The sequence below is a fragment of the Ricinus communis genome, chromosome 2, assembly GCF_019578655.1.
Source record: "Ricinus communis isolate WT05 ecotype wild-type chromosome 2, ASM1957865v1, whole genome shotgun sequence".
NCBI lineage: Eukaryota > Viridiplantae > Streptophyta > Magnoliopsida > Malpighiales > Euphorbiaceae > Ricinus > Ricinus communis.
Genome location: NC_063257.1, coordinates 4,609,989 through 4,622,099, shown reverse-complemented (window position 1 = coordinate 4,622,099; position 12,111 = coordinate 4,609,989). Strand labels below are relative to the sequence as shown.

At 35.6% G+C, this 12,111-nt stretch overlaps 1 protein-coding gene across 2 annotated transcripts; it reads right to left on the bottom strand.

Annotated features, from left to right (window-relative positions):
* Positions 1–344: 344 nt before the first annotated feature.
* Positions 345–3,752, bottom strand: LOC8288070 (probable beta-1,4-xylosyltransferase IRX9H). 2 transcript variants are annotated; one of them, XR_001535449.3, is made up of 5 exons: positions 2,547–3,752; positions 1,506–1,755; positions 1,193–1,408; positions 828–902; positions 345–700 (listed from the first exon to the last, which is right to left on the bottom strand). XR_001535449.3 is itself a non-coding variant. In XM_015721455.3 (4 exons), the coding sequence occupies exons 1-3, from the start codon at positions 3,344–3,346 to the stop codon at positions 1,238–1,240; spliced, it is 1,221 nt and encodes a 406-aa protein (XP_015576941.2). In that variant the 5' UTR covers positions 3,347–3,746; the 3' UTR covers positions 345–902; positions 1,193–1,237. The 2 variants fall into 2 exon arrangements, 1 of the variants encoding a protein (XP_015576941.2); XM_015721455.3 differs by having other exon boundaries at positions 345–902; positions 2,547–3,746.
* Between the last annotated feature and the right edge of the window lie 8,359 nt (positions 3,753–12,111).

Genomic DNA, 12,111 nt, shown 5'->3' with positions numbered 1-12,111 from the left:
GAAAAAGTTGAAATTCATTGGAGGAATGGGTACAAGGAAAAATGCTTTTCAAATAAGAAAATTAAGTTTTGAATATTATCTTCGTGTAAAACAAATAATACTTTTTTCAAAGTAGGTTTAAGAGAAGTAATTTGTAAAATATATTAAAATCAAAAAATTTAAAACCTGATGTTTCAACATTAAACAACATTCCAAACGCAGAAACGATTGTTGAAAGAATACATTCTATGTCCTCGAGTCGGAAACAATTGCTGAAAGCAAGGGTTGGTGGATGACGGTAGCCGGTAGCCAGTCAAGGCTAGATACTATGGACATCAAGTCTGGCAATCCAACAGAAGCTCCAATTTGAAAAAAATTTGCAATCTAAATAGAACGCATTTCAATTACAGTTTAGCTCTATATCTCTTCCATTCACCCAATCTGGGTATAGAATCAATATAACGACAAAAAAGAAGAAGCAAGCACAATCATCCAATTACACACCAGGAGACTGGACTATGCCAAGAGTGGAGAAGGGAAAACCAGATATTAAGTCCGTGATTTAGACCAGTTGATCTATCCTTGATCTGAAGAGAGACGTGCACTCAAATACAAAGAATGGATACGGGGCAAGCATTCCCCTACAGAAACACCTTTCATTTTGGGGGGGCTAACTTGCCAAAACTTGTGCAGTATTCCCCAGAATGCGCCAAACAAAAATCTACAACAAAAACAGGACTTCGTTTCTGTGAAAGAATATTATGCTAGGAAAATTCCACAAATGAAAAGAAAAATCTTTTGTTTCTTTGTCAAAGGCTGCTGAGCATTTGTCAAGGTCGCATGCTTACTGCTGATATTAGCAAATGAAGCAACAATGTGCTCGAATACAGATGGCCACCCAGATGAAGCAAGGGCATGTATAACTGTTAAATTAGGAAAATAATGAGAGTTAGTACATTTTTTGCACAAAAGGTTAATATATTTGTGCCCAGAAAAAATTACAAACAGATAATAATTTAAGACTGACATTTGTAGGACTAATACTTATGCATAGTTGTTTCTACTTGTTCTTTCAAAAGCTTAAAGTGATATCCCCATTGAATATATATTCCGCACATTAACTCTGGACATAACTGATCTTCCCTTGATATAAGGCTGAAAGTTTAAATCATCAAAATTATGAACAATAAATCCATTACAGTTGAAACCAAACCTGTCTTGAGATCTTAGCATCAAACTTGCAACATCGATGGCTCCATCATTGAATGGGGATGATGACATCAAGGTTCTTCTGAAACAGCCAACCTGTTGGATAGACAAGACCTTGGGCATCTAAATGAAGATGCCAATTCAGTACCCTTGAACAACCAGGAGGAACGCCTTCCATTTGACTTTCATCTTCCACCACTTGCTCTATGAATGTGGTCTCCTGTGACAAAGCATAAAAATCAGTGTGTATGACAGACGCATGAATGTTAAATTCTCAGGAAAAGAACATTGAGAAAATGCATTTTTATGATGCATACTTGGAAACCCTCCTTTACTGTGTCTAATTGTCGAATTGAATTTGAAGAGGGGCGCCGCCATCTCTTTGGGTCCCAGAAAATGGTGCTGTTAAAAGCAAACCCTGACATATCGACATGAAACCTTCGAAGTCTTTTACTTTTTTCATTGGTGTGCCATCCAATTACCTGAGTCCCATTGCAAACTGGACCTTCCAGAATTGCTTTATTTTTACTTTGTGCAAGCATTGCAACAGGCCAAGTGCCAAATCGACTAAAAGACAAGTATACAATATTATGAATTACCTATACAAAGCATACAGAAAAGAGAACAAAATGCTACAATCATGGAGCTTAAGTTTAGGAAATTAAAGCACATGACTGAAGGTGCAAAAGATCTAATGAAGAACACCAATGGTAAATATATCGAGTGATCAAGCACCTTATTACTCTTTAAAATTATATACATTTCATTGGTTTAAGGGAGAACAAAACGTCATCTCTACTTGTCTGGAAAATATTGCTTCAAAGATATGAGCCTATTCAATGGCTTATCTCATTTATTTATTTCCACAAAAGACAAATGAAGAATCGTACAATAAGTGGATGTCGTATCTCTAACACAGGAACAACTACAATCCAGATAACAGGAAAATAAAAAAGCAGGGAAGACAATAGAGATAGATCGAGGATGTGATATAGCATGCAGTGCTCTGAAATAAACTAACTGATAGCAAAAGACATGCAACTAGGTCATGCATTGCAGCACATATATTGAGACTAACTTCCCACATCCAGCCCAATTTAACCATTGCGATTCTGGGAGGCGGAGTGAAAACATGCACATTTCAGAGAACAGTATAGGCTAAAATTATAGTACCACCAAATAAATAACAAAAGCACATTATTTATAACTTTAAAAATCACAGGAATAACTAATGACCAACTCAATGGCTTATAATTGCTATTCCATTACGTTCTACAATGTTAGTATTCTAAAATAAAAGCCAGATAACAACAATAACACAAAACCAGTAATTTTTCAACATTAACATTAACATTTACCTGGTTTCTCTCAAACTTTCGAACAAGTCAATAGAATACACATTATCATCATCGGCAAAGTAAACAATCCCATCAAGCCTGTGCCTTTCTATATGCTCAAACGCTGCATTCCTTTGATAAACCCCTCTATCCTTCACATTACTCAAATTCTTATCACACACCAAATGCCTATACATCACCCCCGTCCTCCTCAACATCTCTGCCGTCTCTAACGACGCCGTTTTCATTTCCACAACTATCCATAACAACGGAGGCTGCACTAGCCTCAATACCTGCCCTAATCTATTCAAATAATATGCTTGCAAAGCCCGATTATACGTAGGCGTAATCACGATTAGTTGCTTTTTAGGAATGTAATCAAATCTGTTTTGATCAACAACACCTAAACTCACAGCGAAATCGTCGCGTTTGTGTTTAATGCTGTGATTGTCATTGTCGTCTAATTGAACATTGACATGAGGCGGTTTCATCTCAAAAGAGAAATCATGATTTTGGACATCATTATCCACGTGGCCAAACAAGAACATACCTAAAAAGAACCCTAAAATGAAAAAAATTAAGCATCGGTAAAATGATCCGCGAAAGCGCTGACGTTTTTGAAGAAAAATAGATGCGAGGAATTTTTGGAAAGCGTTGAAATTGAAGAATGTGGAAGAAGAGTGTTTAGTGAAAATCTTTTGAGAAGACGAAGAAGAGAGTGATAACGGAGAGCTGGTGGCTGCAGCAGCAGCGGCGGCGGCGCCGTTTTGATAAGTACGGTCGTGATAGGCTGGCGATAGCGTACGACGAATAGATGCCATGGAGTAATTCAATTACATGATCGAATAAAAGATTTGGTTGCGAATTGAAAGCACTAAATGACTTTAAGATCTATGGAGTGTGTTGTTGTCCGGGGAGAGGAAAGAGGTGGAGTGCGTCAGCTATACGCGCCAGCTGGATAGAGTGGCGGTGGGGATGTTAGATTTGTTGATTTTTAATTTGTTTATCAGATAAAGGGTGCGCGCCATTGACCGATTAACACGTGCCGACTTTGTTGATGAGAGTGCACGCGTCTTCTGTCATCGGGATGGATACAGCTTTTTACTAATTTGGTAAATTACAATTAGTTGATAATCATATGACCATTTGTGATTATTGTCAACTTTGCGCCCACTATGCCAAATTAGAACCGAATACGATAATGGCAGCACAAATGTTTTTGTTCAACAATAGTAACGTTCCTATCTCGATGAACATTAGTAATACAATGTGCTTTTTTTTTTCTTTCTTTTTCTTTTGGCTTTAACTGATGAACAATTTTACCTTGTTTGGGTTGAAAGAAAGATACTAATATCTCACCAATTTAGCCTTATATGAAGCAAGAAAATGTGGGAAAACTTGAGGCTCGCTAGTCATTTGTCAATTCCGTCTTTTGACCCACCTCTACGAGGAGAGGAATCTTCTATAATAACTAATGATAGTGAATGGCATGAACCTGCAAAAAAGGACCTTACCAACACTTACCAACTTGTTAATTGATTATCAATGACCATCGCCCATAAGCTATGGCCGATTGGACAGAAAATCATCTAGACTAGAAGTTATATGGTCTTACGTAGTAAAATCACCGTTCTGGAAGAAAACATTGGCAACCCAAGTATACAGATATCTTAGTGGAGATATTATGTATAATTCTGATCTGAATTCCAAGCTGTTTGTACAAATTAAATGTACTGGTGTATAATGATAAAACAGAGTCGTCAACAAAAATTTAATTGTAAGATCACGTTGACATGAAAGAGTGAGTACATGCAGCACAAGATTCCCATCAAACAACTCGCAATTAGTTTAGACCAGTGAAAGACCCCCGGCAGGTATAGATCCCTTTATCAATTTTTCCCAAGACTGGTTAGTCTCATTGATGACCTTCAAAGCATAATCCTGTTATTTCAATTACGATTAACAATCAGACTCGAGAAATTTTTAAATATATCCACCACAAGAGATTGACTATAGCCATTCATTCATGAAGTAACCAAGTACTGAAAACAAGTTTCCACTTAAACGTTTCGAGACAGCAGCTAGCCAACTTTGCTAAAAGCATAATAACAAATTAAACTATCAAACTTACCTTGTTCGCTGCCTTGTTTCCAAGACCAAACTTGTTTGCCGGTTTCTATCCGGAAGTTTATAATCTCTAAACCAATCCCTGTAACCATTGTCAGTTCAGCTAAAATATCAACTTCTAAACTATTATTTTGTATAATTGAAAAAAAGAACACACACATACACGAGTAATTCTTGTGATTCAGTTCAAAACACAAAAAAGGTTCAAGTTAAAGATAATAAAGAGAGAAGTCGAGCAGCTTAAGATATAAGATTTATTTGATAAGCATCATCTTGCTATTACAAGACATGAAAAATAGTTATCAATGCATTAGGCTAGTAGTAAGATGAGGACACTTTAAGATGGTTCAACTCTCATCCAAAGACATGATTAAAAAAAAAAACTTTCATATGGTAAAATCAAGATGTATTCTAATTTCATAGGATTCATTACTGATTGCCTCCGGTGCTGTTTATAGTTCATTCAAGAAGTGATCTATTATATGGTAATGCAGAAAAGAACAGAGTATAAATTTTATAGATATACTTTCAAAGAAATTACAACTATTTTCCAATCTAACTCCCGTCATCAATCATAGCTAAAGCAGCTACTAGTTTAATCTGGAGGATCTGACCAATGTTTCATTGTCTTTCGTCTAGCTCAACAAAATCAACCGAAATCAAAGAAAAGAAACCAACCAATGAGCTTTGGCTCAATGGCATTGATGTCGTCTCCAAGGTTAGAGGCCGGAAGTCTGAACCCACTCAGAACCTATTTAACTAAATAAATAAAGGGAATCAACGAACAAGCTAAAATTTGTTTGGCATCGCATATGTACTATAAAAGAAATGTTACTTACCTGGATCATTATCACCTAATGCACCTTCAACTTCAGTATTGGCAAAAGATGGATCTTCCCAAGTTTGAAGAAGCAATCCATAGTTCCAATTTATATTGTAGCTGAAAATAATTTAGGATACAACCATCACTATGCTAAACATGAAAAAAGAACAATGATTGACAATCAGCGATAAACAAACACTTACGGGTAGCTACGAAGTTGTATTGCTTAGTTGCATTAAAAGGCTCATTAGTAGCAACTTCCATTTTGGCACTTGTTTCTTTAGGTATATCGACAACAAAATTGGATATTCCATCGCCCAAGTTCAATGGTATATCATGCCAAGGCGATACCTTTTTCCCAGAATGATCAACAAGAAAGAGCCTATAATCAAGGGTGCCAGCCTGCCCTTCTTCTTTAATTTCAAGAAGCTTAGGATTGTAAATAGCTCTCTACTGAAACCCAGAGGCAATGTTGCTCCTGCTGCCGCTCTGGCTGTCACTCTCGCAGCAGCTGCCATGACTCGTGAGTCGTTGCTGGAAACAGCATTTACTCTTGCATCCATTAGCTCTAGCAAAACGACGGGCTCAAACAGCAGGAAAGAATTGAAACTTTAGTCCATTTCGCTTGCACAATTTAGGAGCAAGGGAAGTGTCATTAGAAATGGGCCCAAATTTGACACAAATACATTAGAAAGAAAAAGGCTTCTGCAAGAGGTTGATGGTTTAGCCTAGGTGTAAGGCCTAAATTACAAATGAGCAGTTTTATGTAGGCCCATTTTGGTGATTGCACTCCTAAGGCCTCACATCTTCAATTTTGAACGGAAAACCTTTCAAAGATAATTAAGTTAAATTTCAGAAGAAATCTAAAAACTGAATTCGTACATATGTATTCAATCAAAATTAAAATAAAAAGATAAATCAATTTAGCTTGTTGGATGATAGCTTTAACTTTTCTTTTAATTGATAAAAACAACTCTTCTATTTATTATAGTATATATAGGAACTAAATAATTTTTTTTAAAAATCTGTGGCATAGTCTTGTTTGGAACAACAATGAAAACCACCCAATAAGTTATTTTTCTTCCCAAGGGGGGAAAACAATACCCAATGGATGAATCAAAGAGAGATTATATGGTCCACCTTATAGAGCTGATTTATCGTTTTACCCCATTGGGATGCCGCATGAGCACATGGCGGGATTGTTGTGTTTGATCCGGTGGTTGGGGATGCGATATATATGTGTCTAGCATTTGCATGTGGGTGAGATGTTCCCATCAATAAGTTAGCGTTATCAATCTTTTCGGTGGAAAATTTGTGTTACTTTTGAGTGAGGCCTGTCCAATAATAATATTTGTGTTGCTACCTTATCTAGAAATATATATATATATATATATATATATATAGAGAGAGAGAGAGAGAGTGAGAGAGAGAGACTTCATTAGGGCATTATTGAGTCGTATGAGTTGAAGCTTTTTTCTTCAATTAAACCCTTATCTATGCTTCAACTATATTGTTACTTCAAGTTATTTGAGATAAGACAATCCATTTCGCAGTCTCCCTTTGGCCTGCTATACACAAATTGGCCAATTGTAAGCTACAAGATAGGTACTTGCAAAGATAGCACGTACAGTACTACACATTAGTTGAAGAGAAAATATATCGAAAATATGGAAATCGATGCACCTGTTTTTAAAAATAATCGAATGTGCGTTTTTCCATACGAAAATAAATTCATTCAACAACTTTGGAGATGTTGTGTGCATGTATGTATATATAAAACACTCTTCTAAAGGTTTGTGCATATGATTTATACGTATACGAATGTGCATTATGGTCCTACTGGGCTACTATAGTCCTTTAAGGCAATAATCACCAAAGAATAATATTATGGCTATTGTACCCATCTTGAAACTTGAGCTGACCATTGCCATCACCGGTTCTATCCTATTCTATTCTATGAATATAGGACCAGCCGTCTCAGTGCGCGCAGTACATGGATACCTCTCTCTCCAGAGGGCTGATACTATGACTACGCATTTCTTGACCACCATTATCAATTTCCAGCCTTTATGGCTGGTTATTTTCACAAATGGAATTTGTTATCATTTGCATTTTTAATTTTTACTGGTCAGGCTTGCTTTTTCTAATTTGAGATGAACACGTACTGCCTCATTGCTTTTCTTTTTTGACAAAGAGAGAAACAATTTCATTGATCATAAGATGAATTACAAGAAGAAGCATCCGAAGCCACCAGGACCGGAATAGAACTAGGCACAAAAAGATGCCAATTACACTTGATACCAGAATTGGCAGTGAACTTGGCCAGACAATCAGCTACCACATTGGCCTTCCTAGAGGCAAAGCAAAAAAACAAAACACCCCCCTCCGCTACTGATACTTTATTAAGATTACTAGTCTTAGTCTCCCAGAGAATATCATTTCATCAATTATTCGTATAGTTATAATTATATTTAGATATATATGTTTATCTGTCTAAAATAAGTGAGAAAAGCTTCTTAGATTGGAAACTTTATTCTAACTATTGTCAGCAGATGAAATTATTGTGCATATACTTGCTTGTATGTGTATGATACTTTGAAGATTTTAAGAAAGCATATAAAAATATATATATATAAATATACGACTAGTGTCCTAGCTAGCTAATTACGGCTGTTCATGATCAATTGGTGCCTTCCAAAGACGCAAATTTGGACTTGTGTGGTATGGTTATCCAACAAAGTGGCCTACAAGCATGCTTCTATATAGTGAGTACTCATTGCTAAGACCCAATTTTCAGATCAAAGGGTCAAGGAGTCATTGTACATTACGTACATAAAAGAAGACAAAAAAGGAATATTGTCATTATCTTTTATAGAATTCTTTTGTCGTCAATGATATCCATGTGTGTGTATATATATATATATGTGTGTAAGTAGTAATTACACGCACACACTCTTTGTCTCGTAGCAAGGCTGTTAGCCTATAAGATTTCACTTCCAATAAGTTATGTTAATCACTAAAAGGCATGAATTCATTTCATAATTATGAATTTTAGCAAGTAACGGTGTTTACTACCATTATGTATACTCTGTCTTTGTCTTTCTCTTGGTAGGTGTGTTTTGAAGACCAAGATGTTCTTTGACTCAAAATTTCAAACTCCGTAAACAAATGGAATTGTATTTATATATGAGAATCTTTTCTTTCAGTTCAAGAATTCTATAGAGTTAATAGCTTCTCGGACTCCTTTTCCACAACTAAGTATCTACTTCTTTACTTTCTCATTGGTTGGGTGTTCAAATCCCATTAATGATCATTCCCTTGTAGTAGTTGGTGATTCAATTAAGAAATACATTAAAAAGAAAAAAGAAAGAAAATCATGAATTGATGATGATGACCAGCTAAGCTACCATATACACATTCTTACATAGTCAAAGAAACCCACAAAAAGGAACAATGGAAAAAAAAGATATTGGTCAAACACTAAGAAACATTATATAAACAAACAAGAAATGTCAACACCACTATGAGTTGGAAAGAAGTGTCTTTCATCTTTTATATATGCATACATTTTTGCTTCAATTCTCCCTTTCACTTCAAACCAAAGATACTTTGCAATCAAGCCTGAGTGACAATGAATATAAATTAAACTCAGCTGATCTCCAACCCTTTTCAGCTCTATCACCCACGTGCATTGCATTAAAAGGACTGCTACTACTAGCTTGTCTTTATTGCCTTTCTAATTAACAAATATGTTCTTTTTTTTTATTCTTTTTAATCTTAATGTTAGTGGGAAAAATCGTGGCTAATCTTCTATCATTAGGGGTGGTTTATCTTGAATTGACTTGTTTTGTTTTCTTTGAATGAGAACTACATAATTTATAAGAAACGAAAGAGGTTGACTTCTAATTGGAATTAATATTTAATGTATAAAGATAGTATTGTATATTGGGTGAGTGAGAACAACACAATAATTAAGTGGGCCGATAAAACATCTCTTTCCCATTATCAGGAGTTTCTTTCAGACGTTCCAAGAAAATGGAGGTCGGCTCTCAGAGGGACCTAAGCAATAGTGGGTACAAGCCAACAAAAAGGGTTTCATAAAGAGACATTAAACACTCTTGATTAACTTTACTAAACCTCCAACAACATGCAGCATAGAGAAATGATAATAATAATAATACTGTATAATCTATTTTAATTGTAAGCTAATTATATAGCTTATGATCCATTCATCCTTTCTAATGAATTTCCTTTTTAAAATGAATCATCTACTACCTATAATATTTAATATAATGATAACATATAAACCAGAATTCACATTAGTCTCCTACTCTAAAATGATAACTCCACAAATTATTTGTTAATTAGGTTGAAATCCACTCCCCCCCCCCCCCCCCGCGGAATGTAAATCAAAATTCACAACCTCCGCCCTATGAGAATTTGCTCTAATGTGGCATTCATGCCCCCACTCGGTGACACTCAAAATAAAAGCAACAGAACGCGTCGGACCCTTAGTGCATGTGCCATTGGCAAACAATAATAATTTTCTTCTGTAAATGGTCCAACAATATAGCACCTTGCAATACGGCACTGACTGATTCTGTGTCTATATGTTCTTGTTGTGACCATATTTATGCCACACGATTGGCATCTTTGAATGTATACACTCGCTATACATTATATTATCCAATTTCTATTGCTATATATAGCTATGCCTCTCTTTCGATCTATCTCTAAAAGAAAGTTATATATATATATATGGTAACTAAAAGCCTTAATTAGCAACTAATTAATATATTAATAGTGAATGAATTAGTTAAGTTATGTGGAAAAGAACAATTAAATTCTAATTTTTGCAAACTATTGAGCACAAGAAGACAGGAAAACAAAATATATTTAAGTCCCACTTAATAAAGAAATGTTTGAGAAAAAAGAAATTAAGAATGTCCCAAAAATAGAAAAGATGGTGCAAATTCATTATACGAGCATAAATTTTATATATGTGTATTATCCATACCTTTCAACTAAAAAGTCTTCACATAACGGGTCAATTTGTTTATTTATTAATAATTATACTTTCTGCTTTAATTAGGAATAGAAACATAATATAATTTTATTAAAGAAATCAATGAAAAGTAAGAAGGAAAAAAAAAAAAAAAAAGACAGTGGCCACATTTTTATAAAAGTTATGGCATCATCAATAGAAGCTGTCATTAATTAATTTAAAGTCATGATTTTGAGTCAGTTGTAAGACTATTTCTGAGAGGACTTCCTTTTTACTTCTATCTTCAGTTGAATAAGTCTCTCGGCCTTCTGGGCTTATAAGATTTTTATATACTCCCCAATGTTATGACTTGAAATTCTTATTGAATTTTTGGGACTCAGGTTTGACAGCGCATAGGTTTTCTTTGATTAACGAAACTCATTATTTTCTTTTCTTAAGAAGATGAAACTCATTAAATTAGGTTAATTAACTGTATCAAAAGAAAATAAAAACCTCAGAAGAGGTATCTGAAAGACCTATTCCACATGATAAAAAGCAGCCATGATATGTTAACCATTTTCAGTTCCACAAATCAAGTTAGCTGAAGTAGTGACTCTATGTATATAGGAATTAACTCAGTTGTAAATCTGTATATATATGTATCTGATTGAAAACTATAACACATCAATAAAACATATCTTTCATCTTCACTAGTGTTATTTTCCATATGGTATCAGAGCACCTCTGTCAATAGAGCATACTTCTTCACAAATAAATGTTTCTATCCTCCTTTGTCTACCTACAAATCAGCTCCTCAATCTGCACAATTCCTAATGGCATCAACACCTAGCTCACAATCTGTCTCATCTTCAGAACCAACGGTTGTCATCACTTCTACCACTAATAATCCTTCCCATAACAGTGGCCTCATCTTGATTAATACGGCCACTCAGATTCCCTTCAAACTATCGCGAGGTGGCAATTATGCCTCATGGCGTTCTCAATTCTCCAACCTCCTATTCGGATATGATCTACTAGGCTATATTGATGGAACTCACCAATGTCCTTTTGAGCCCACCAACCAAGACAATTCAGCACCTGATCATGAAGCATCTCCTACGAAAAAACTATGGCTACGGCAGGATCAACTAATACTACAAGCCATCCAAGCCTCCTTAGCTGGCACCATTGCTCCACTAATCTCAACATGCAAAACCTCCTCTGAAGCTTGGACAAAACTGGAAGTCACATTCGCCAACCGCTCCAACACCAGAATGCTCACCCTCTTGGGAACATTAATGAAAACAACACAAGAAGGACTCTCCATTGCTGATTACATGCAAGCAATCAAAACAACAGTTGATGACTTGGCCCTTATAGACCACCCTCTAAGTGATGCTGAAATCGTTGCACATACCCTGAATGGATTAAGCAGTGACTACAATGAGATTAATGCTGCAATCCGAGCATGCGAGACAGCCATGACCTTTGAAGAACTCCATGACAAACTTCTGGATCATGAAACCTTCATTAAAAGAGAAGAAGGTAAGAAAACCACAACTCCCGTCACAGCACAATATGCCCAAAGATCTTCCAACCAAAAACCTCGTCAATAGAATGCCAATGACAACCGTGGATCCAACTCTCAATCA

What these genes read in the sequence shown, in the direction of transcription:
- LOC8288070 (XM_015721455.3), bottom strand. Translation starts at nt 3,346, where the DNA reads ATGGCATCTATTCGTCGTACGCTATCGCCAGCCTATCACGACCGTACT. An exon ending in GAAAGTTTGAGAGAAACCAG is followed by an intron (nt 1,756 to 2,546) that starts GTAAATGTTAAT and finishes CTTGTCTTTTAG; the next exon opens with TCGATTTGGCACTTGGCCTG. An exon ending in CAGTAAAGGAGGGTTTCCAA is followed by an intron (nt 1,409 to 1,505) that starts GTATGCATCATA and finishes GCTTTGTCACAG; the next exon opens with GAGACCACATTCATAGAGCA.